Raw genomic sequence first — 26,563 nt, forward strand, 5'->3', positions numbered from 1 at the left:
GTTTGATCTTGCAAAATTACGAAATGATACCACTGTAAAAATGAGTGATTTTAGAACAGGACTGCTAATGCAAACTTCAGCGGAAATGCAGTAAGAGGAGGTACCGAAGGTGATAAGCAGTTATCCCAAACAAGGTAATATTTTGCAGGCTACTGCTACTGAAATTTCTCAAGGGATTATCTAATTTAAGCTCTAAAAGATCAGATCTGATTCGTAGATTTAAAAGCCCCCAACTCTGTGAAAATGTGAAGCCGTTGCTGGTCAAACAGTCCGGCTCAGGGCAAGGCTTAGAAATACATGATCTACTGAATGTGGAAAGCAGTCGGCGCTGGTGGCCGCGCCACCCCTCCTGTCTTATTTTAAGATTCGCTTTGCAAAATACCGCATATCCACCTATGGCTGCTGGGTCTTGTATCCCACTCTGTCTGAGGACTACCTCGACAAATGTTGTTCTGCAAAAAGATAATGTCTAGTTTTTAAAACATTTCAACATGCAAGACAAAACGCGGAAGGAAGAGCGAGTCAATGGGCCGCAATACTCCCTCCCGTCCTCTCGAGGGCGCTGTCGACCGAGGGAAACCAAAGACACCACGCCCCCAATTCCGCAGAGTAAACTGCGTCCGATGGCCACCCTTGCCTTTCCTCCGGCCCGCTCTCTCTTTCCCGCCGATGGGCGGGAGGAGGGTATTGTTTCTGCATAAAGATGGCGGCGGTGAGGAGGAGTCTTTTGCAGAGTGTGAGCAGCTCCGCTTTTTCTATGGGAGCACGAGAGGGGCGCGGCGGGGGGACAACGGATGGAAGAAAGTTCTGCTCCCGGATTTAAGGAAGGGGTCGGGTGTGCCGCGGGCTTCCTGTTTTTCTGGGTTCTGTCTTGCACACACACGGGCGTATGCTTTCCTGCAATAGTAACGAGGGGGTGGGCGTGCAGGGAGAGGCGCGCGTTGTGTTCCCCTTCAGCCGTGGGAGCAATCAGAAGCAAAGGAATGTGGGTTCCCCTTTAATGAGGCCATGCGCGAAGAAGCATTTTGGGATGTGTAGTTCTCTGTGCGACAAGGAAAAAAGCTGCTACTTTGAAATCCCCTTGGCTGCGTGATTGTGAAAGAGTGAACTCCCACCTCCTTTATCCTAATCAAGGAACTACCAAGGAGAATTAGTACACTAATCAAGGAACTACCAAGGAGAAAACCACACTCCCACTAACCTTTGCAGGGTAAGCTACTGTATATAAACAGAGCAAACCCCACGCTCACTAGCACTGATGATGTTACCTAGTTGGGTAACGTGTGCAAGCAAACAGCTAAGCTCAGAGAGCACCCCACCAAGGACTCCACAGTCCTATCTCCTTTATCTCACTAGTTTCTCTTGCGTTTGTCACTGGGTGCATCCAGATGCCTTGGAGATCACTGCAGCAGTAGGCTGTGCTGATTTGGAAGTATAGGCACTGTAGCCAACACAGCCAGAAGAGGGAAAGATGGGAAAGGTGGGGTGCCCAATTCCCGTGGCTATGCATAGACAGGCTGGATTCTAATTTGTCTTCCAAACTTTTGCTTTGAACAAAACAAGACCACCAAGCCTCTTTATTTCCTGCAGTTGCAGGGTGAGAAAGAGCTGCCTCTTCTTTTTTCTTTCTTTTTTCTTCCATTTACAGTTGGCAATCCAAGTTGCAAGTTAGAAATTAACTGAATCAAGAGAGGAAGATCATGCTCATATTATTCACCAAGTGTGCATGGAAAAAGTAGAAAAAGTTAATGTTTTCCCACTCCTGATATAGTCCAGGAATATATATGTACTTTTCTTCAGTGCCAAGAACAAATGCCTCATTTAATTGTGTCTCAGGGAAAGAAATTAAGTGAAATCAAAACATGGTTCTCACAGTTCTTCATGTATGTTGCCTAAGATGCAGCAAACCAGTCAGGTACTCCAGTTGGGCTATTCATGTACCTTATGTTTGTGTATTAATGTATTATTCTACAATCCCACTTTGTACCAGCTTTGTCGGGATAATTTTCTCCAATATAAGGATTAAAGGAAAAACACTGATAATAAAACAACTTCTGGTGCTCTTATGGTATTAGTGATATAGCAAGATAATTGTACTTCTGGCTCTGGCCTCTACAGTGTAGGCAAACTCAATTCAGCATTAGTCATGAGTGGTGCCTATCAAGATCTAAATGAGGGGTCTGCAAATTTGAGTTAGCTTGCTGTTCCCAGCCTGCACTATTTGCACCCCTGCCCTAGACCCATATAAAAAGAAATACTTTATGAATATTTGTGCACTGTTTCTGGGAAAGTTGATTCTAAATGAATATTTTACAATTCTGTGGAGGACAGACTGATGTCAGTTCTGCAATCCATGTATATAGTGGAGGAGAAGAATTGTGGCTTTCTGAAGGGCAACTATTTCAGAAATTCAAGGGAAATATTAATGTCCTATGCCAAAAGCATCTGAACTATGCATGGAAAAGCATTGGCAATTAAATTATGGTAATTAAAATGTGTGTAACTTACTGGTTTTGCAGGCAAATTATGTATATTCTGATGCCAGTGTAGGGCCTGTATGCATGCATAGGCATTTAATATGTGAAGCTAGCTTTCAAGGAATGGGCAGTAAGGAAGCAAGAGCAATATAATAGAGAAAACATGGTTGAGTAGGTGGCAAGGTCTGTTTAAGTACAAAAAGGGTCTCAAGTGTTTTAATTGCTAGCACTCTGATTGAGAAGGTAATCTGATTAGTGTACTATTATTCCATTTGCTTTTGTTGAGAAGTGAGGCTCTCTTCTTACCAATATTTAGGAGCAACTTTCAAGCTGGACAGATGACTTGCCTCTCTGTCAACTCTCTGGTGTCGGTTCAGCCTCTAATCGCTCCTACACTGCTGATGGAAAGGGCACTGAAACTCATCCCTTAGAGGATAACTGGTTGAAATTCAGGTAAGGAGCACAGATTTGGATGGAATCATTCAACTGCACAGGAATACAGTTTTCTTGCTCTTTCATTTGATTTTCATAATGGACATGCTGTTTCTCTGATTATCTAAGAAATGGCACTGCCTACTTATCCTGACTCCTTTTGGCAGGAGTGAGAACAATTGCTACCTCTACGGAGTTTTTAATGGTTATGATGGTAACCGAATCACAAACTTTGTGGGAGAGCGGCTTTCTGCAGAACTCCTGTTGGGCCAGCTGAATGCAGACCAGGATGAGGCAGAGGTGCGCAGAATCTTGCTGCAGGTAATAGAACACGCATTTTCTCTCTATTTATTTATTCATTTATTTATAATTGTATTGCAATATTTAAGAGAGGAATGATGAAAGAATAGGAAAGGAAAACAATAATATCCAACAAATTAATATGAAATTGTAATACCAAAACAAAAAGAGAAAAAACAGAATTAAATGATTAGAAAAAAACTAAAAAATTAACATACTAAATATATCAGATATTCTTTTAATCATGTAATAACAATGGTGTGTAAAATTTGTCTAGTCTTTTAAAGTATTTTGAAATTAGTGTCAAAAGGGAAACATATTGTTGATTAGTAGTAAAAATAGCCTTTTGAAAAAACAGGTAAATTACACATTTCTTGAATCCAGTCTTTGATATCCAGGGTAATAGTACTTTTCCAATCTCTCAATATAATTCTCTTGGCTATTCCCCATGCCCTATATAACCAAAACTCCTGAAAATTGTCAGATTCCACAATTTTGGGATATAATTCAAAACAACATTAACATCTTTAACTTGAAAACCTTACCAAGACACCTCCTTATATATGTTACAATATTCTTCTAATACAAAACCAAAACCAGACAAAAATCTTATGAATTAATTTACCCTCAATTTTTTTTACCACACCAACGATCTATAGTCCATGCTTTCTGATACATTCTTTGAGGACTTCAGTAGACTCGGAATAAAATCTTAGAAGGATTAATTTCAAATTCAAGTCCAGAGAAGCAATGTTTAAAGACTTAGATCCATTGATATTCCATTACTGAGTATTCAACTCTTTATTTCATCACTTATAAATTTTAGTAATTTCAACTTTAAAGATTTTTCAATTTCTGATATGGACCTGGTTTAATTTCAACAACAGACAGTATAAAAGTTGATAGCATCCCAGACTTCTTCAAGCAGCTGTCTGATCCATACTGAGAAATCAAAACATGCTTAAGTTGGTTGTATTGCCAGTGATGTGTGCTAGCAAGAAAAATGTTATCTGTAGTTCTGAAAATCCTTAAAATAATTATTACAAAGTGTTTGATTTAAAGCAACTATTCCAGATTCTGCCCATGCTTTCTAATAGAATGGTCTTCCCAATTTTTTTTAAAGTAGAGTTATTCCACAAATTTACATGTTCATGAAACTTGGCATCACAATCCAATATACATTTCAATAATATCTTTTAGTTGCACATAAGCCCGGAAATAAAAGATCTTTTTTCTATATGAATACCCAAGTAATTGCCAGGTTCTTAATAGAGATACATAATAACTTTCCAATTCAGCCCATAGAGGTTTATGTTCAGTTATGTTCTATTTCATAAATGATAAACTAAATGCCCAATTGTTGAAAATGTCATAAATTAAAACCTTCTTCAAGAAATACTCTCAACTTAGCCAGCAAAATCCTTGGTGGCTGTCTCTCTCTTTAGAGAAATCATGCTTTTTTAAGGTCACATCTTTAAATTAAAACTACACAAAAAGTTTAGCATTCTTTTCATGTAGTGAGGATCATTATGCAATTTTGCATGATACTGTGCCAAGAACTTTAAAATAGTAATAGTTTTTTCTGATATAAGATAAAAATGCAAAATCAGTTTAAAAACAAAGAAAACCAAATTGTGGTTTGAAAAAGCCCATGACAAAAGCACACAAATATTCTGAGAGGTTTGATAAAAAGAATCTGTGGGGTTAAAGACCCTCAGAAAATAGATATGCTTGGGACTTCTGGTGGGGACATGGTAGACTGAATAGCTGTGCCCATGGGCTTAGTGGGTGGAGCTGACAATGCAGCAAATTTTTTCAGGCTCAGGCAGGTTTTCCTGAAGCCCAGGAGTGTTCTCTGGATAAAGGAAAACACTGGAATCACCCCATCTGCCCTCCAGAAGGCTGCCAGAAGATCGCAAACAGTGTTTTGCGTTCAACTGTTAAGAGCTAGCAGGGAGGTGGGGACATCATCATTTTCCAAGCCGCGCTGTAGGCTTAAAGGGACATTAAGATCAGCCACCCGATTTCTAAATCACCGTGTGTGGGGGGCGAGGTGTGTGTGTGTGTGTGTATTTTTTAAGTATGCATACCCTAAGAGAGGCTTTCTGCAGCAAGAAGCTGGCTTTCTTGGTGCTTATCGTTATTTTTGGGATTACTCTTTAAAAAATTCTTTTTTAAGTTTTGGACTTTGTTTTCCTTCCAAATATTAAGGAGGATTGAGAGTAAACAATTGTCTTCCTCTTTTATTTTTGTACTAAATTTGAAGATATTAGCATTTTCCTACATGTTGAATCAGCTGATTTGAACCTTCAGCTTTCTGCTTCTACTTTCCCTTGGGAACTGTTTGCTTATCTCACTTTCACTTTGTGTAAACACATTTGGAACTTTTCTATATCTTCAATTTTTGCTGGTTAAGCTCCTGGGGCGCCATAATCTACTGTATGAGACATGGAAGATCTTAAACAGATTTTTTCTGACTTCCAACAAGATTTTAAACAGATTCTTTCTGACTCTTATCAAGCTTTTATGCAAGACATTCAGGACATCTTGGAAAATATGAGGTTTAAAATGTGTCATCTGGTTGGGGATGTCATGGATGAAATTGAGGAATTTAACAGTGATAGAAATATTTCTTCTAAGAATGAGATCGGGATTTCTATTGAGATGCTGGATGAAGATTGGATAGTGGAGTTGGAGAAATTTAAGGGAGAGAGAGATTTGTAAGCCACAAGTGAAATTGATTTTCTGGAGGAATGCCATGGAAAAGAAGGGATCATTATGTATGGGAGATTTTCTCAAGAGTAGTTGGAATTTTTGAGGGGGGCAGTTGGGCTGTTTGCTTTTTTCTAAGAAAAAAGCTCTGTGTACATTGTGGGGATATGTAAATGCTCTGGTTTATTTTGAAGTGGGATAAGGGTTAAAGAATATTTCTCTGGATTGATTTTAGGGTTTGGCTGATATTTGTTTTTAAGGATTTGGATTAAGATTATTAGGGTTAAAAATGTTTATTTGGATGGTTTTGGGTTTATTAAGATTAAGATTATTAAACTTGTACTATTAAGTATAATGGCAGACAATTTATGTGCTTTTTAGTTTGATTTTTATTATAGCAGACAGAAATGTATAGAATAGTAGTAGGAAGGGAATAATTAAATAAGTGTTATCTTTTGGGGGGAAGTTGTTTAGGAGGTTTATATGGACTTTTTTTTCTTTAATATAAGGGGAGGGAGTAACTGTACTTACTGATTTTTATAATGTGCCAAAGTAGAATGATATATAGAAATAATGTTTTGGTTTAATATAGAGTAAGGGACTGATTATGGAAAATTTTTGTATATCCTTGCTGTTAAAAATCAGAAGTCACATCTTTCTGTAACTTTGAAAAAAAAAAGTTTTCTCTTGTTTTTTCACATCTTTTTAGGGTTTTTTTGTTTGTTTTTTGTAGCTTTTATCTTTCTCTTAAAACTTAATAAAATTAAGAAAATAGATATGCTTTTACATGACATCAAAAGAGCAGTACAGATGCTCTGGAGAGAACATTTAATAATTGACACTTTAGCACTGGCAAGTGCCTCTTTCTGCTCACCCTCTACCTCTTCTCAGAAAGCAAGTTTACTCTCAAAAGTCTAAACTAGAGACCATTTTCAGCTGGTCTCTTAGCCAAAATGCTACAGTGGTGCTTAAAAGTTTGTGAACCCTTTTGAATTTTCAATATTTCTTCATAAATATGACAAAACATTATATGTTCTTAACACAAGTCCTAAAACTAGATAAAGAGAACCCAATTAAACACGTGAGTTGAAAACATTATGCTTGTTCATTTATTTGGTCTAGTAGTTAAGGGACTGGGCTAGAAACTAGGGCACCGTGAGTTCCAGTCCCGACTTAGGCATGAAAGCCAGCTGGGTGACCTTGGGCCGGTCACACACACTCAGCCCAACTCACCTCACAGGGTAGTTGTTGTAGGGAAAATAGGACGAGGAAGGAGTATTAGGTATGTTTGACACCTTGAGTTATTTATAAAAATAATAAAGGCGGGATAGAATATGAATGAATGAATGAATGAATGAATGAATGAATGAATGAATGAATGACTGGTTTGAATCTCTGAAGCCAATCCTCAAACCCTGTAGTTATTTTTCCATACTCCTGCTATTTTCTTTGCGTGACTATACGGGCAACTAGTGTCATGAGTACGGATGGTGAGCAGGAGGGGGCCCCTATCCAGGGGGGAAAACGCATGCGTAGTACTGAGGAATTAAGCAGCCATTCAAAGAGACACAGATCAGACCCGCCTTAACTTTTGGGGTTTATCTGTCTGGGTTTTTCCCACACTTCTTCAGTTTGTTAGGATTTTCTGTCTAATATAGCAGTAATAAAACACTAGAGACCTATTCCTTGTCTCAGCGTGGTTCCTGGCTGTTAGGACATCAATCCTAACAAACTGCCTACTCCCATTGAAAGAGGGAGGAACAAAAAAAAAGGAAGAGACATTTGGGAAAATGTCTTCGGAAAACCAGGAAATTCAGCAGGCCATCCAACAACTGGCAGCAGCATTGCAACAACAACAACAAGTAGATCTCCAGATCAACACATTACAAGCAGCCATGCTACAGCAGTTACAACAACCAGCTCCGATTAACCCACAACCGGTGCCAACAGCAGCAGCTCCACCAGTAATCTTGAGATCCCAGGGCAGTCTACCAGAGAAGTTTGGAGGAGAAGCAGGACAGTTGAGAACTTTCTCACACAGTGCACAATGTTTTTCGACAGCAGACTGGCAGAGTTTCCCACAAACAGAACCAGAGTCACCTTCATTTTAAGTCTGCTAAAGGGCCCAGCAGCCAAATGGGCTATTCCCATGGTGGAGAACAATGACCCAATTCTCAACGACTACCAGAATTTTCTGGCAGGGTTCTGAGCACACTTTGACGACCTGATCAGAGAGGTCACTGCCAGCCAGGAAATTCGGAAGCTCAAGCAAGGCAACAAGAGGGTGGGAATCTACATTGTTGATTTCAAATTGTTAACAGGAGATCTGGACTGGAATGAGAGTGCATTAAAAGACCAATTCAAACAGGGGCTGGATGAAGAAATTAAAAATGAATTAGTGCGCCGGGGAACACCAGCTACCCTAGAAGGTTTATATCAACTGTCTGTAGTTGTAGACGCCAGGCTACAAGAGCTCAGACAGATGCAGCCAGGGAGAAACGGGGGCCTCAGAGCACTTCCAGGATTTCCCTCTCCGCACCATCTCTTTACTCAGGACCAGAGGAGCCGATGCAGATCAGGGTGAGCAGGAGGCTTATTTCCGAGACTGAGAGACAGAGAAGGAGAGAGAGAGCCTGCTGTTTCTACTGAGGAGTCCAGGGGCACATGGTGAGAGCTTGCCCAGCGAGAAGCCAAGCAAATTCCTAAGAGCCCCAGGGCAAGCAGCAGAACCAAGAGCCACCTCCACCTCGACTTCCAGCCAGGGAAACTCCGTCGGTCTCCCTCCACAGAGCTCAGCAGGGAGACCATCAATCAATTAAGAAGGGCTCATTCTGAGGATTCCAGGCAATCCTTTTACTACTTACCAGTCATAATGCATGTAAACCCAGAGCACCAGGTCAAGCTAGAGGCCCTCGTGGATTCCGGAGCTTCCACCAATTTTATTGATGTACAGATTGTACAAGACCTCAACATCCCGACCATAGAATTGCCACGTCCCATAGAAGTTGAGACCATTGACGGCCAGCCCCTCAAGGCAGGGCCGATTAGAAGTTTCACAGAACCTTTGCAACTAACAACAGGAGACCACACTGAGTGGATCCAACTTTATGTTACTGCATCACTTAATGTGCCTATAGTCCTGGGCACACCTTGGCTGAAGATCCACAACCCATTGTTGAACTGGACTACAGGAGCAATCTCCTTCCCAGCTAAGGAATGCCAGCACCACAAGATTCAAGCCACTCTCCTCTCTCCAGCAACCAATGCAGTCACGGAAGCAGGGGGGATCCAGTTGCCAGCCAAGTATGCAGACTTCGCAGACATTTTCAGCGAACAAGAGGCCACAGCACTACCCCCCCCCCATAGGGACTGTGATTGCACCATTGAGTTGATACCAGGAGACAAGATTCCAGCAAGGAAACAATATCGCATGTCCCCCAAGGAACTAGCCACCTTAAAAGATTACTTGGATTCTAATCTCCAAAAGGGTTTTATCTGACCATCTACTTCCCCAGAGTCTGCTCCTACCTTCTTCGTACCAAAAAAGCCTGATCCGTTGGCACCAGCAACCCAGGAGGCACCCATGAGATGGTGCATGATTTCAGTTCCCTCAATAAAGTCATGGTCAAGGAAAATTACCCACTCCCCCTAATATCTGATCTGCTGAATCGCTTACAGCAAGCATGCATTTTTACTAGGTTGGACCTCAGAAATGCGTACAATCTGATCCGGATGAAAGAGGGGCATGAATACCTGACTGCCTTCAATACCAGGTTTGGTAAATTTGAGTACCTTGTTTTGCCTTTTGGCTTGTCTAATGCAGGAGCCATATTTTCCCAATTTATGAATCAAATTTTCTCTGATTTACTAGATAAGTATCTGGTCATTTATCTAGATGACATATTAATATTCTCTGAGGATGCTACAACTCATGTAACCCATGTACGTAATGTCTTACAAAGACTGAGAGAGAACAAGCTGTTCACCGAGCTAGAGAAGTTCAATTTAGCTGAATTACATTTCCTGGGCTATAGAATATCAACAGAAGGCATATCCATGGATCCTTCAAAGGTCCAGGCAATTCTCTCTTGGCAACCCCCCCCCCAATGTGAAAGATGTACAAAGATTCCTAGGATTCTCCAATTTCTACAGGAGATTCATAAATAAATTTAGTGACAGGGCTAAACCCCTCAAACAGCTTTTGAAGAAAGGATCAAAATTCATTTGGGGGGAGAGAGAGCAAGCAGCCTTCCAAGAATTTAAGCAACTCTTTGCATCCCAGCTGCTTTTAAAGCATCCTGATCCCACGAAGCAATTCATAATGCATTCAGATGCTTCAGATTTTGCTATTGCGGCTGTTTTATTGCAATATAATGACAAAGAAGGAAAGACACTGCTCCCTTGTGCATTTTTCTCCTGCACGGTCTCACCAGCAGAGAGAAACTATGATGTTTTTAACAAGGAGTTGCTGGCAATTAAAGCAGCATTTCAAGAGTGGAGGCACTGGCTAGAAGGTGCAACCTTTCCTGTGAAAGTTTGCACCGATCACAAGAATTTACAGCTTCTACCAGATCCCTAACACCAGATCCCTCTCCCCACGCCAAATCAGATGGAGCCAGTTTTTCTCCCGTTTCAGTTTTGTTATTTCTTATGTTCCTGGGGCGCAGAACCGTTTGGCAGATGCCCTGTCTCAATCCATTCAGGCAACTCCCGCTACTCACCAGGAGGTACAGGCTACTATATTACAACCTCACAACTTTCAGCAGTCTATGAGGGGGAACCAGACAGAGATTTTAGCAGCAGGCAGACAAGCAGAGGACCTATTTACAAGAGTCAGAGCTCAGCAGCAACAGGACCCGTATGCCAGAGCCAGGATGATGACCTCCAGAGGGGCCCACAAGACACTGCCTCCCCATTTAATGTGGAGGCAGGAATCCTCTGGCATAGCGGGTGATTATACATTCCCTCCTCATTGAGGGAAGAAGTACTGAGACTTTGCCATGACCATCAAATGGCAAGCCACAGAGGTGTTTTCGAAACTCTCCATAGAGCTCTGAGAGACTACTGGTGGCCTAAGATGACTGCAGACATAAAGGGTTACGTTGCTTCTTGTCATACCTGTAGACGAGCCAAGCCTCTCCCAGGGAAGCCCACAGGACTCTTGCAACCCCTACCCACCCCCAGCAGGCCTTGGGATACAATCTCCATGGATTTCATCACTGATTTACCCCCGGTCCAGGGGCTGACTTCCATAATGGTGGTGGTGGACCTTTTCACTAAAATGGCGCATTTTATTCCTTGCAAGGGCCTCCCATCTGTGCAAGCCACAGCGCAGTTGTTCATGGATCATGTTTTTAGGTATAGAGGCATGATAAATCACTTGGTGAGTGACAGAGGCCCTCAGTTCACTTCCAGGTTCTGGAGGGCCCTTTTCCAGTCATTAGGGGTCCAGATCCACCTATCATCATCGTATCATCTGGCTAGTAACGGGCAAGTTGAGAAAATTTACCAATGGTTACAGCAGTATCTCAGGTGTTACACCACTTATCAGCAAGACAATTGGCCAGCCCTGCTCCCCATGGCAGAATTTACTTATAACAACTCTGTGCAATCCTCTACCAAGATGTCTCCTTTCCGAGCACTCTACGGGGTTAACCCTCGGGTGTTGCCCACCTCCTCCCAGCAGGGAACTGTTCCAACCGCAGCTGATTTTCTTAAAGAGCAACAAGCCACACAGGAGTTGTTAAAGGAGCAGCTGAATAGGGCAAAGAGTGCTTACAAGAGAGCTACAGATGCTCACAGACAAGAGGGGCCAGCAATTGCAGTAGGAGACAAAGTGTGGCTCTCTACCAAGTTTTTGACCTCTACCAGACCCTCCAAGAAGTTGGACTCTAAGTTTGTGGGCCCTCTCACTGTGGTACAGCAGATAAATCCAGTGGCTTATTGCTTAAAGCTGCCAGCATCCATGAAAATCCATCCAGTGTTTCACAGAGCCTTGCTAGCCAAAGACCCTCCCCCAAGTACCTTACAATCGCAAATGCCCCCCCCCCCACCTCCAGTAATTGTGGAGGGGGAGGAGGAATACGAAGTCGAGGAAATTCTGGACTCTAGGAGGAGGGGAAGGGGCATCCAATATTTAATACACTGGAAAGGGTACCCTGAGGAAGAGCGCACGTGGGAGAATGCCAGAGATGTGCATGCACCAACGCTGGTTCATCGATTCCATCAGCTTTTCCCTCACAAACCCAAGCCTCGCACTCTACCAGAGATTCCTCACTTGACTGAGCAAGCAGAGGAATCCCAAGCAGAGGAGTTCGTAAGTTGGCAACCTCCACCCCCGCCTGAGGCTCTCAGGCCAAAGCAAGAGGAGGAGGGAGAGCCACAGCCCTCCACCTTGGGCTTGCATTTCCCAAGGGGGAGGAGGGAAGAATCTTCTAATTATATAGCTATTTTCCAGCAGCAGCCACCTGGGCCAGAAGCGTTATCAGACCTGGAGAGCAGCACTGATTCGTCCTTGGAGGAGTTTTCCTTTGAAGAATTTCCATTGTTGCCCAGTTCCCATGGAAGCTTGGAGGGGGAGATGGACTCTCATGAGACCTCTGGAAGGGAGGGGGCTGAAATGGAATGTGAATCTGGAGGGGACGGTGATGTCATGAGTATGGATGGTGAGCAGGAGGGGGCCCCTATCCAGGGGGGAAAACGCATGCGTAGTAGTGAGGAGTTGAGCAGCCATTCAAAGTGACACAGATCAGACCTGCCTTAACTTTTGGGGTTTATCTGTCTGGGTTTTTCCCACACTTCTTCAGTTTGTTAGGATTTTCTGTCTAATGTAGCAGTAATAAAACACTAGAGACCTATTCCTTGTCTCAGTGTGGTTCCTAGCTGTTAGGACAACTAGAGATTTCAGCCTGTTTTTCCCACTGGAAGAGAAGACAAGAAGTATAATGTGAACTGTCATGATGAGTGTAGTAGGTATTTTGGCACAAGAAAAAATGTAAGATTGCAGAATTCTCATTGTACAGATGTATTCTCTTTGGTATGAGCATACCAGCATGGGCATGTTTGGGGAATTCATGGAAAGTGGTATAATATTTGACAAGAAGAAAGAATCCTGATCATTTCTGTATAGCTGGCTATAAACATTTGGGGATCTAATAGGCTCTTGTACTAATCTATTTCTGGCATCTCCTCAGGCCTTTGATGTGGTAGAAAGAAGTTTCTTGGAGTCTATTGACGATGCATTGGCAGAAAAAGCCAGTCTTCAATCCCAATTACCAGAGGTAACTCCTGTTCTTACTAGGCAATTCGAGGACTGTTGATTTCGCATTTTATTTCTGGAAAGATCCTTATAGCCTGAATTAATTTGAAAATGTAGAATTGAGCACCCATGGTACAAATTGAAAAACCTTAATGAGTGAACTGTTGAGATGTTTACTTTTCAAGATTGATGCGGCTCCTGTGAATTAGAATAAAAGATATAGTCAAGCAGAACACCTTTTTTTGGGTCATATTGTCCTCTTCAGTCTGGCCTTTTGGTTTGTGCTTTGTATTGGTTTTAATTGCTTATATATTATTTTAGAATGTGGATAGATAAGTGCTTTGAATAGAAGCTGAAATAATACAATATAAATACTGTATGCACAAAACTGTGCCCTCATAGTCTGTTAAATAATTAAGAAATAATACAACCCTTTGAGAGCCAGTTTAGTGTAGTGGTTAAGGTACCAGTCTAGAAACCAGGAGACTGTGAGTTCTAGTCTCGCTTTAGGCATGAAGCCAGCTGGGTGGCCTTGAGCCAGTCACTCACTCTCAGCCCTAGGAAGGAGGCAGTGGGCAACTAATTCCAAAATCTTGCCAAGAAAACTTCAGGGACTAGTCCAGGCAGTCACCAGGAGTCAACACTGACTCGAAGGCACACATACAAAAAGCCCTTTAATGTTCTATGTTTATAACTATTAAAATTAATTGGAAATTCTGTTTCACCCATAGAGCGTGTATTTTGAGAGGGAAATGTTTTAACAATCCTGACTGAATATACAGATGGTTAAATTAAATACAATTAAGTTCCTTTTCTGTACTGTTCGGGTAGCTTTTTTTGATCCTGTCACATGCTGTACATGTGTTTCCTCTTTTTATATTAGAAATGTAGCATTTTAAAAGACTAGAATGTTGGTTATGACATAAACTTTGTGGACTAGAGTCAGTTTTGTCAAATGCATAATGTACAGTATGTATGTAGGTGAAGAAAAATATAAACAGTGGAAACAATTCTTTTGGTCCACAGAAGATTCCCAAAGTATATTGCTGATAATCTTTACACTGATAGTTACGACTTTGTGTTCTAGGGGGTTCCTCATCACCAGCTGCCTCCTCAGTACCAGAAAATCTTGGAGAGGTTGAAGGCTGTAGAAAAGGAAATCTCTGGAGGAGCCATGGCCATTGTGGCAGTGATTCTTAACAACAAGCTTTATATCGCTAATGTAGGTGTGTTCCTCTTCTACGCTGTTTTGACTTGGTACTTTCTGAGCCCAGCACTGAGAGATGGGAGTTGGTCAGTTGGATGACCACCCTATTTATGCAAGGGAAATGCTTCTGTGACTTCTCACTGAAAATCGCTGTGTGAATCAGCTTGGAATTGTACAGTTCCCTGGCGAGGGAGAAAAAAACCTTTTGTCATGGGGTGGTAGCGGTCAGTTGCCGTTCCGTTTTTGCATTGTAAATTCACTCTTCACAGGAACAAACCGTGCACTTTTGTGCAAATCTACCATGGATGGATTGCAAGTGACACAGCTCAACATGGATCACACTACCGAGAACGAGGATGAATTATTCCGCTTTTCGCAACTGGGTAAGTAATGTTTTCCCCAGCAGCTACTAAGAATACTGTGGCCCACAAGAATAACAATCAAATAAAGGCTGACTTCATATACTTTGGAAATGTGAGGTGAATGTATGATGGACTAGTTAAAATTATTATGCTTGACAAAGTGGAGGGAATTAAACCATGGATATAGTGGATTGGATTACTGGAAAGCCCTTGGAAGAACTATGAGTTATTACTGGAGACACTTAGTAGGTGAGCCTTTAACCAGATAGTCACTCAGAGTCAAATGCAAGTCTTTGATTTCTTACTAATTAAAGATAATCATACAAGCAGTAGGTTGAAGCCATGATACAGAAATGGGCAAAGCCATGGAGGGGGAAAAAATCCCAGAAGAACATTTTAAAAGCCACCACCATCCCAAACAAAGTACAAGCATTTCAGTTCGAAATAAACTTGGATAAAACAAAATATATCAGTGTTTTTATGCAGCGGTTTAATAATTTTCATACTATAAAAAAAGCGTGAGGTTTGCAAGCAGACCCAGATTACCTCCCTGCAATAGGGGAAGAGATTCCAAAATAAGATTTTTGTGCTGAGGTTTTTGTTTTTGTTTTGTTTCCCTACAGAGTATCACTGTTATTGATGGGTTCTCTGGGTAGCAGTGTCAAGCTAAAGCATGCCCAATTGAACAGGCGAAGGTAGTAAACTCTCTCCTTCCCAATATAGGAAATATATAATTGAATATCAGAGTAGTTGAGGAAGGGGCTTTGTTGCCACCATAGTTTGCAAAATTAATGTAGTATTCCCAATTACACAGAATGGATAGCTAAACCAAATACATAAGCCAAACAGTTGAATTTCCTCTAATATGTATTATATGTGATGCAAAAAAAAAAAATCACTAAAGAATTGCCTTCAGTAGGTGAGCCTTTATCTATGCAGCCTCCAGGAGTCAAACCCAGGTTAATTGAATGGCTTTGTGTGGTTTTCAAAAATTCCCAAGCTCAGGTATTTATTGATCTCTGGAAAAATAGACATTCAAAAATGGAGTAATGAGCCAAAGAAGCCTTGCTGTGTTTCCTCATAATTTGTTTTTGGCATCCAGAGAACACTATCAAGTGGCTGCTCACACCAAATTGTTGCAGGATAGGAAGTAAAACGATACATGACCCCCAAATTATTTGTAGAAGATCCTTCTGCTAAATTTTACCAATCACTGTAGGTGTATCTGGAAATCAATTTGCACAATACGTTCCTTGAGAGGTAAATTATGGCAACAAATTATTCTCTCCCCCGACCATCTAGCTGTTATTTTGACCTAAATAGGTTTTGAAACAGGAGTCTTCATGATCCTTGCAACTGAAGATGATAAATGTTTAATCCAGGGTTTACTATGTACAAAACCGATGCTGTACAGTTGAGCTTTGGGGTCTCCCCCAAAACACTGTTTTTTCATCTACTTTTGTTTTTTAAGTAAAAAATAATAATTCAAAAGACTAGACCAAGATTAGAGAGCATTATCCCATCTTCTTCTGGTGGCATGAAGCACACTTGTCTTTATGTTGTTGTGCTGCATTGCTCTCCTATCTGTCGCCCTGGCAGCCATCCACCCCTTAGATTCTTGCAAATTCCAGAATTAATTCCAATAGTCTTTTCTATAAAACATTTCCACAAAGAAGTTGTTGGAATTGTTTAAAAATTTCCACAAATAAGTTGTTGGAACGTAGTATGGTGGTGAAAAAAATCAAGTGTTGGAAATAAATCTTGTAAATTATTTCATTGTATTACATGTAAGCTGTTTCAATTTTCTCTTCCCCTCAAAACTGACGTAAGTAAATTATTCTAGATTTAATTTGCGTCTCAACTCAAGATTTCTTAGATAACTCTCAACTTAATTTTTCCTTTGGAGTAATCAAATCAATGCACAGCTCTTGGAATTGGGTAGAAAAATGAATGATAAATCTGAAGAAAATCCATGAATATTTTGATTTAGCTTAAATTGCTATATGAGATGAACTGAGATGTGATTTAAAATGTTTTGAAGTGCTGTTAACTTTTTCCTGAGTTCTCTAGTTGTTCGTTGTTTTAATTTATGAAGGGTGATGAAAGCTGATTTATGCCATATATTTTCAGAAAAAAAGGTTGACTAATTAGTTTGCAAATGCAGTGATACTAGGCTGTATAAGAACATCCAGGATAAGAAGCAGTGTCTAGAATATGAGTCTGCACTTTCTTTTCAATAAATAACTAAAGATGAAAGTCTGCTCTCTGTCTTGTACTCCTTATTGAGTTCATGGTGTCTTCCCTCATTGGTTAGGTAGTCTTCCAGCTGACACTGCTGTTTATTTGAGGGTACTGTCCTCTTTCTGACTTGGAATGCAAATGTAAACTCTTAGCATGTCTACCTAAATTAATGAGATTTTTTTTTTGTTTTTGGTCTGGCAGGTTTGGATGCAGCAAAAATAAAGCAAGTAGGAACCATATGTGGGCAAGAAAGTACTCGGCGCATTGGAGATTATAAGGTCAAATATGGCTACGGTGATATTGAATTTCTTAGGTAAGGCAAAGCCTGCTTGAATCTTACTTTAATCTTACTTTTATTTCCCTATTTGATTTTATTGTATTGACAAGTCCTTTTTCATTGCATTATACAGTACTAACTTGGGTTTCTCTTTGAAGTGCTGCAAAATCTAAGCCAATCATAGCAGAGCCTGAAATCCATGGTGGGCATCCATTAGATGGCGTCACAGGCTTTCTTGTGCTTATGTCAGAAGGACTCTACAAAGCTCTAGAAGCTGCTCATGGACCTGGACAAGCCAATCAGGTAGTAGCTCCAGAGCAATTCAAAACTGTTATTTTACACCACACTGTTGTCTTCAGATCTACACTGATGTGTTTCAGTTCTGAGTACTTATAATCTCCTGTGGATAACTCTGTGGCATCATAGATGAGCCATTCTTGTAAATGCATGTCCATTTGCTGGTGAAATAAACATTCTCTGAGATGTGCAGTATACACAGAGCAAAATCTGATGTTTTATTTATCTTATATTTAGAGCATAGAAAACAAACCACCATTGGTTTATCAGGACAAGATATGCTTATTCCAAAGGTCACATAATAGTTCCTATCAACTTCCTTTGACGTCCTGTAAAGAAGGGTTACTGGCTTAGATGCCTAAGTTGCTAATTCCAGAACCTTTTAACCACTGTAGAACTTTAGAAGTAGTGACTGGATCAAATAATAGCTTAATTTGATTAAATTGCTTGGAAGCAATCTGAGAAAAATTCATTTTTTGATCCTGCAAAGCTTTTAAAAATTCTTCTTCAGAACTGATTCGAAGCCATAATGTGGTGAGAGGCCCTGTTTACCCAGAAAACAGATTTAGATGCTATTTTTAAACTGAGGTTATTTCACAATAAAGGCTTTTCATTGATTTACCGACCAAAATTATATCCGTGGCCCATTACTTTCCATATATGTCCTGCAGCATTAAACCAGGAATTGAAACAGAACTTTGCATAAGTAGTACTTGTCAGGATTTTGGTGGTGTCAGAGAGTAACTCTCCAGTTGAGCCCGGAGAGAAGCTGAATTCTAAAGGTCCTTATTCCAAACAGTAACCAAATTAGGATTAATACAAAATAAGGATAAATCCCAAAATGTGAAGTTAAAGGTTCTTGTCTCATCAGATAATTGTAAATTACACAATGAACATCTCACTGAATGTCCTTGCCAGAGAAAAGTATTCGGTATCCTGTACATTCACTTACTATAATTGAATAAATATGGCAAGGCCTCTCAAAATATAAATCAATCCCAACTATTTTTATTGCAAACACTCAAACTCTAGGCCATTTTCTAGATCTTGATTCATGTGCATCAAAAGAAGAGTTATATCTTACCAGTTGAGAAGTGTTCCACTATTAAACCAAGATAAACAAAGGGGTCACAACTTAACGCAAAATCCCATATACTTTTCTAGGTTTGTATTGTAACATAATAACGAAGTCTGATATATTCCAGTTCTGTCCTAACAGTCAGGAACCACACTGAGACAAGGAATAAGTCTCTAGTGTTTTATTACTGCTACGTTAGACAGAAAATCCTAACAAACTGAAGAAGCGTGAGAAAACCCATACAGATAAACCCCAAAAGTCAAGGTGGGTCTGTTCTGTGTCTCTTTGAATGACTGCTCAACTCCTCACTACTACGCATGCATTTTCCCCCCTGGATAGGGGCCCCCTCCTGCTCACCATCAGTGCTCATGACAAGTTCATTGAATTACTGGTCAGGATTCCAAACTCATATTTAATTAAGATTAGGAGTAAAGATTCTCTCTAGATCTGTCTCTCTAGATCCTCTAACAATCTGTCTCTAAAATATAACAGCATATAATAAAATACTACATTCTGACACCACACTGCCATAATCACCCACTTGGGAATAACTATATTTGTTTCACTAAACTATAAGGGAGGGGCCCAGGAAGTATGCCTTCTCTGTCATGGTACCTGCCCTCTGGAGCAGCATCCCCCCATCCCAGAGAGTTGAACTGTCCATAACCTGCTTACTCATAAATGAGCCTTGAAAACCTGACTCTTCTCCCACCACCACCACTACTCCTGGTCTTGGGTTAGGATGTTTGTCGAGCCCCTTTAAGTTGGATACAATAAATATTTGTTCTAACATTCCATTGGAAAGCCACCAGGACCAGGTATCTTCCCCAATTACATAATTGTAGTGATTATTTCTTGAAGTGAAAGATGTAAAGGAAAAATGGACTGATCTTGTGATAAATGTGATCATCTTCTGTTTTAAACAAAATGTCATCTTTTGATGAAAGATGATTACTATACAGTTTGGAATAACTTTTTTAAAACATTTGATTAATAAAATATATACATATATATATATCCTTTCATATCTTAAATAGATTGTAATATGTTATTTTACTTAATTTCTTTAAAAAGCCATTAACTTACCAGGTGTGTGTCCCCTTTTCCAATATCACACTGCCTTGTGCAGTTTAATAATTATTTTAGAAGCATAAATCTCAATGAGTTCATATTTAGTAGAAATCAATTATCCATACTGGTCTAGGGATAGCTGGGGCATGTAGAACAATAATGATCCTTTACGTTTTTTCCTCTAAAATTATTGCTTCTTTTTATGTGAAGTGCACAAAATAATACAACCTTGAATAAATGTTTCTAAAAATAATGATGTAACTGAGCCCCTGTTAAATAATTAGCAGAGTATTTTTAGGAATACAAAACTATGTCCCCGAGAAAAGCATCACGTTCTCTCCTTCTCTCCCAGTAGTTCCACCAGAGAGACACAAGCAGTAATTTTTAACCACTTAGATAAGATCTTGACATTCAAGTCTGTCCCAAAGACCTGTAGGAGTTTCCTTCCCTCCATTTCCAGTACTTCGGAAGGAATGGTCAAAGAATAATCTCTCATGTGTTTGTGTATGTATGTATAATATTGCTTGAAAGGGCTACACTGGGGTTAGAGAAGAAATAATATCTGTGTTTACTGTTGACCGGAAACCCCTTATGGACTTTTTCATAAAACAGAAAAAAAAAAAGTTAGTATCTATAGGATAGATCAGGGTTTCTCAACCAGGGTTCCATGGAACCCTAGGGTTCTGCAAGCAGTCACTAGGGGTTCCCTGGGAGATCACAATTTATTGAAAAAAATTATTTCAAATTCAGGCAACTTCACATTGAAGAGGTAAGTTTCATTCTTTATTTTCAGTTTAAGAACACTGTTAATGCATATATCAGGACTACACATGAAACAAATACAATAATTTTGTAATGTCTGGCCTGTATTTGAGCCTGAATGTGCAGGGGTTCCCCAAGGCCTGAAAAATATCTCAAGGGTTCCTCCAGGATCAAAAGGTTGAGAAAGGCTGGGTTAGATTATAGAAAGAAAAGAGTCATGATGTGACTTTAGAGAAAAAGGTAAATTTACAGTTGTACTTATAACTGCTATAAAGAAGATCAGAAGCCACTTCTTTATATCTTTTTTCTATTTTTCTTCTATCTTTTTTTTTCTTCTTGCACTTTCCCTTTATTTTTCTTTTTTCTTTCTTATTCAATTGTATGTTTGTATTAATTTTTACTCTTGTTTTTAAAACTTTCAATAAAAACATATTTTTTTTAAAAAAAAATGAAAGGGCTACATTAGAAGAGAAAACATGTAGCAACTTACAACAAGTAAATCATCTCCATGTCTCCACTAACATAAGGCTTTATGTATATATGTATGTACATACATAAAGAATGTGTAGCCCTTTCAAGTAATCTGACAAAAAGCTCATTAGGTTTTGTATTATTGCACCTGTTCACTTCAGATGGATTACTCAGGTGTCCTCCAGATGTTTGTCCAAATCTTTGGGAGCTGTTTAGCCATGAGAAGCTTTCATACCATTATAATAATACTTAAAAAGCCCAGCCATTGGAGGCTAGGCCTAATTCTCAGGTTTTGGACCATATGATACTTGTCCTGGTAGGCTTCCTATTTTGGAGCAGGACCTGCCCAGATGCATTGGAGCTGCTCACAAATAAGGAATTCCTAAGTGATGGGAAGAACAACCTCAGGGCTTTCAAATAATCACATTGGTGCCAAATATTTTTTTTGTAAACATCTTCCATTTCCAGGAAATTGCAGCCATGATTGCTACAGAGTTTGCCAAGCAAACTTCATTGGATTCTGTGGCTCAAGCAGTTGTGGATCGAGTTAAGCGTATTCACTGCGATACCTATGCCAGTGGTGGTGAACGGTCCAAATTCTGCTCTCGGCACGAAGACATGACAGTCCTAGTAAGAAATTTTGGGTACCCTTTAGGGGAGATGAGCCAGCCCACGTTGACTCCAACACAAGGTATGGGAGAATTAAATGTTTCTACGACAGAAATTGTGTATGAAAGAGCAACAGATCAGACCTGCTTTTTCCCCCAGTTGGTTGTGTAAAAGAGAAGTACATAAAGAAAGTGAAACAGAAGCACATAAACCTCTTGTGAGATTTTTATTTGTCTTAGGATAGTATGAAGCAGCCATGAGGCTATTTTTGACTAAACAGTGTAGGCCACTCATCATTGGATTAAACGGCCATAATTTTAATGTCCAGAGGAAAAAAACTACCAATTTTAGAATGACAAAGCTATTGGCATTTCCCAATCCCTTTACCCATTCTTTTCATGATGTATCTCTGTATCTCCAGGTGGACGTGTTTATCCTGTGTCCGTGCCATACTCTAGTACTCAGAGTACAAGCAAGACCAGTGTAACATTATCACTTGTCATGCCTTCCCAAGGTCAGATGGTCAATGGTGCCCACAGTAGTTCCACGCTAGATGAAGCCACACCCACACTTACCAAGTAAGTGTTCCCTGCACAGATTATGTACAGTTTTGTTCTCTGTTATCCATGGAATACCAGATGCAGGGTTTCATTTTTTTTCTAGTTGCTTCTTAACGCAAATTTCCAAGCCCTGTGCTGTTCAACATTTTCATTAATAACTTTGATGAAGGGGATAATTACATAATTTACCAGTGACACAAAACTAGAAGAAGTGGCTAACACTTCAGAAGAAAAAGAGAAGATTCCAAAAAACTGAGACAAGCTTGAACAATTGGCCAAAACAAGCAAGGTGAAGTTTTAACAGGGAGAAATTAGCCCTGCATCAGGGTGGGGGATGAAAGACACAGGATAGGATTAGGGGGGACCTGGCTTGCAGTAGTACATGTGAAAAGAACCTGAGTGTTTATCAGCTGCAAAAACTGATAAAAGTAACCCTGTGTCACCAAGGACAGTGAAAAAGTTAAAGCTAAAAAGCCTTTCTGGCTCTAAACGTGCTCTTTTAGGGTCTCCAAACAAGTTGAATATTGTATTTATGAATTAGGAGTGCCAAAAATATAGCCTGGTATCTCTTGTAGCCTACCTGGTGCCTCTCCTAATTTTAAGAAGCAAAATATCTGAAGCCTTGCAGATGCTTAAAGCACTTGTTTCACCCCATAAAAGTTCTGAACCCCTTCCAGAATGGGAATTGGCCTCACCCACTTTTGGACTGCAGCCCTTGGCATGCTGTGCAAAGCCGGGCTCTCTCTTGAGCTGACAAATATTGGACACCCCATTGTAAATTGTCCTCACTGTGTAATTTGTGAAGATTGAACTGAATGTTTGTGTCTCTTTTTTTTCCCCCTCACTCTCTTGCTTTGTCTACAGTCAAAGTCCTACTGTGACCCTTCAGTCTACTAACACTCATACCCAGAGTAGCAGCTCAAGCTCAGATGGAGGGCTTTTCCGTTCTCGTCCTTCTCATTCTCTCAGGCCAGATGAAGATGGACGTGTTGAGTCCTATGTGGACTTTGCAGAGTTTTACCGCCTTTGGAATATGGACCACAGTGAACAGGGGACACTCACTGTGCAATAATGCATGGAGACCAGCCCCTGTGAATTCCCACCAGACAGTAGGTTGCAATTCATCTCTTGGCTGACAATATTCTTCCACAAAGCATGACCTTTTGAGACGAGGCTAACTTTGGGACAAATTGCTAATGTGATTATTTTCATCCACTTGTCAAGCATATTTACACATACTGAATTCTTTTCTAATGGTCTCTTCCACTGTGAAATCCTGTGGGCATTAGAGGGAGTTACAAACCTTTGCTGCATGGCTAAAGTTAAGAACAGTCAGCAATCAAGCTTCTCTTATGGATAAGTCCACAACAAGTGTGTGTGTGTGTATATGTGTGTATGTATGTGCATGCTGTTGAAGGTGTAAATCTGGGAATACTGTATCATGATATGAAAGATACCTCTGATTTGCAAAATAAATGATAACTTATAGTTACTATTGCCATTTTTGTGAAACAAATTTTCACCATGATCAACTGTAAAGCATATGATATCCTCAGCTCCTTCTGCTGTATAGCTCCTGAGGGATGAATATCATCTTGGTTTGAATCATTTAGGTCTTCAAAAGCAGAAACACTTTTCAAAAGAATAGACCACAGGCACACTCATCATCTTATATACTGATCCACTAGCTTTACTGAAGTGTAATGTGAATATCAAACAAATGAAACAACTGCCATTTCAATTTGTGATTCGTTGTAAAAAAAAAACCCCATCCTTTTGTAGGGTATGCATGGTTTTGCATATCATTCTGATCTAAATATAAGCAAACTACATAATGATGTGAAGATACTTATAAACCAGGCCACTGACTCATGAAAAACTGGCCTAGGAATAATTTACAGAGTTCAGGTGATGGCTGAGAAAAGACTATAACCTTTTACCCTGGTACCAAGGGAAATGCAGTTGTCATTACTGTAAATGTTTTCTTTGCATCTAATTTTGGATCAGTCTGAGAGAGCATCAGAAAGAGTGGATCTGGATATCACTGCCTTCCCCTTCTGGAAGATTCCTCCGCATTCCTCTGAAGAATTACTATCTAATTACACAGGACAACACATAACACAGGACAACACATACTGACTGTAATGGAGATCGCATGACTGAGGGATGCTGTGAAGGTCATAAATGTGGGTGTTGGTCATAAAATTATTTTTTCAGGACCACTGTAACTTTGAACAGTCACTGAACAAGGCAGTTGGTAAGTGAGGACTACTTGTACAGTATTTCAGTATACCCCTTCCATCTTTGTTTAATCTTCTTTAAATCAATTACCTGTCCATCGGTGTCCTTTAGCATAACAATTTGAGGTTGGAACCTTTCCTGAGCCCAGAGATCTTTTGGAAGGCTTCCTTGTTTTTCCATTCTGTTTCCATCTTCAAAGTCTTTATAGATGTTGTAATACTGCTTCTTGTCTCTTCTAACAGCTCTCTGAAACCCTTTCTGAGATTTTTTATCTTTCTTGGCTTTGCCTTCTCTTCTCTTGGCAATTTCCAGTTTGTTCTGACATTCAGTTTTCTTTGAATGGATACACCTCATACTTTTGTAAATCCTTGCTTACTAATTTGTATTTTATTCTTTTATCTCTTTTCCCTGTTCCTTTTTCCTGTTTGTTTATATAGTTTTTTATATAGTGTTCAGTGGTGAGAAATGTAAAGTTCTGCATTTAGGCAGGAAAAACCAGATGCACAGGTGCAATATAGGTGGTACCTGGATTAGCAGTACTACTTGTGAGAAGTATCTGGGTGTCTTGTTACACCACAGATTAAGCATGAGCCAGCAATGTGCAGCCTCTGCCAAAGAGGCAGTGCAGTTTTGGGTTGCGTTAACAGAGGTATAGTGTCAAGATCACAGGAAGTGATAACCTTGCTGCATTGGTTAGACCACACCTGGAATATTGTGTCCAGTTCTGGTTGCCACAATACAAAAAAGAGTATCTGGAAAGAGTACAGAGAAAAGCGACAAAGATAAGAGGCTTGGTGGCTAAATCCTACCAAGAGTGGTTAAAGGGACTTGGTGTGTTTTGCCTAAGGAAAAAAAGGCTGAGACATGACAGCAGCCCTCTGGATTTATTCTCCATAGCACCTGAGGGTAAGAGAAGACCCAACAGGTAGAAGCTTTACAGTGAGAGATACAAACTTGAAATAAGGAGGAATTTCCTGACTATTGAGAGAGCTATTAATTAATGGAAGAGCCAGCTCCCAAAAATGTGGGTGTTCCATGAGTGGAAATTTTCAGGACAAGACTGGACAGCCATTTGAGATGGTATGAGAATTCCTGCACTGGCAGGGTTTGGGCTAGAAGCCACTCCCAACCCTGGAATTCTATGACTCTTGGTAAGCACCAGCAGACAAATGGCATCACCAAGAAAGAATCCAGGAAAGGAGTTTTAACAGGAAAGAGTTAAGAGTTTAACTCACGCACAAAAATAGACACATGCACTTATTAAAAAAGAAGTATTAAATGTGATTTCAATTTTTTAAAATTGAAACCTAGAAAGGTTTGAATAACAAGGGCCAGAAGATCCCATTAGTAAAATGTTTTGTTTTTTATATAATTTGCAGTAGGTTGCAGGTTGCTTTAGCAACACCTGCCTGAAACACTGGTAAGTGGGTGTTCTTGTGTAGGGATCAGAAATACAGAGATATATAGCACATGTTTGAGGGTCAGCATCACCGATAAGTGGGCTGGGTTTAGCATAGCAAGTAGTGCTGCATTTCTATTGTTGCATAGAAAAGAAATGCGTTCTCCCTGCCATGCAGATGGTGGTCCTTGTGAGTCAAACACAAAGGCAGTTGGCTGCAGTTATTTAAACTTGGACTGGCTTTTATGTTATGGCTTGTGGCCTCTGATTGCTTTTGCTGAGTAGGTTATTGCTAAGAAACTTCCCTCATGGCTTCTCCTGAATGGGTGGGGGCAGCTATGGTGAATCAAGCATGGCTGCTTTCACTAATTCTTTGGATCCTGGTAAGAAGTTGACAGGAATGCAATGATGCAAGGACAGCTTCAAACATAATAGCAAAAAACCAAAAAAGGGTTGATTAATTTGTCATAAGGCTGAGCCATCTCTTCTCCTGGCCAGTTCAAGACCACATGAAACCTGAATGAAATCACAGGGCTTCCTGATTGGTGGAGTTCTATAATTAAAAAAAACTAGTATATCCAAGACTCTGATTAATTGATAAGTTAACCAAATGCATCTCCATGATGCCACTTCTACAGTTGCCAGTTTGAGAGATTAGGTGTGGCCATTAGGTCATTCAAGAACTTTGGCAGACAAGTAATCTGTTTCAGTGAATGAGTATGTGCTGGAGGTTTAACAAGCAGATAACCACCACTAAATTCTTTTTAGCTAGCTGATGTTACTTAAAACTCTAGTGCTAGGCTAACCTT

The 26,563-nt window shown here is 40.1% G+C and overlaps 1 protein-coding gene across 2 annotated transcripts; it reads left to right on the forward strand.

Annotated features, from left to right (window-relative positions):
* Positions 1–613: 613 nt before the first annotated feature.
* Positions 614–23,606, forward strand: TAB1 (TGF-beta activated kinase 1 (MAP3K7) binding protein 1). 2 transcript variants are annotated; one of them, XM_063309542.1, is made up of 12 exons: positions 656–736; positions 1,649–1,915; positions 2,794–2,930; positions 3,077–3,230; positions 13,115–13,201; positions 14,267–14,405; positions 14,656–14,769; positions 17,191–17,302; positions 17,425–17,569; positions 21,414–21,636; positions 21,976–22,132; positions 22,979–23,606. In XM_063309542.1, the coding sequence occupies exons 2-12, from the start codon at positions 1,886–1,888 to the stop codon at positions 23,184–23,186; spliced, it is 1,506 nt and encodes a 501-aa protein (XP_063165612.1). In that variant the 5' UTR covers positions 656–736; positions 1,649–1,885; the 3' UTR covers positions 23,187–23,606. The 2 variants fall into 2 exon arrangements, with proteins under 2 accessions (XP_063165611.1, XP_063165612.1); XM_063309541.1 differs by lacking the exon at positions 1,649–1,915 and having other exon boundaries at positions 614–736.
* Positions 23,607–26,563: the final 2,957 nt, after the last annotated feature.

This window comes from Candoia aspera, chromosome 7 (genome assembly GCF_035149785.1).
Source record: "Candoia aspera isolate rCanAsp1 chromosome 7, rCanAsp1.hap2, whole genome shotgun sequence".
Classification (NCBI taxonomy): domain Eukaryota; kingdom Metazoa; phylum Chordata; class Lepidosauria; order Squamata; family Boidae; genus Candoia; species Candoia aspera.

Coding starts and splice junctions, on each gene's coding strand:
- TAB1 (XM_063309541.1), top strand. CDS start 704: ATGGCGGCGGTGAGGAGGAGTCTTTTGCAGAGT. Junction 737..2,793: donor GGAGGAGTCTTTTGCAGAGT/GTGAGCAGCTCC, acceptor ACCAATATTTAG/GAGCAACTTTCAAGCTGGAC. Junction 22,133..22,978: donor GCCACACCCACACTTACCAA/GTAAGTGTTCCC, acceptor CTTTGTCTACAG/TCAAAGTCCTACTGTGACCC.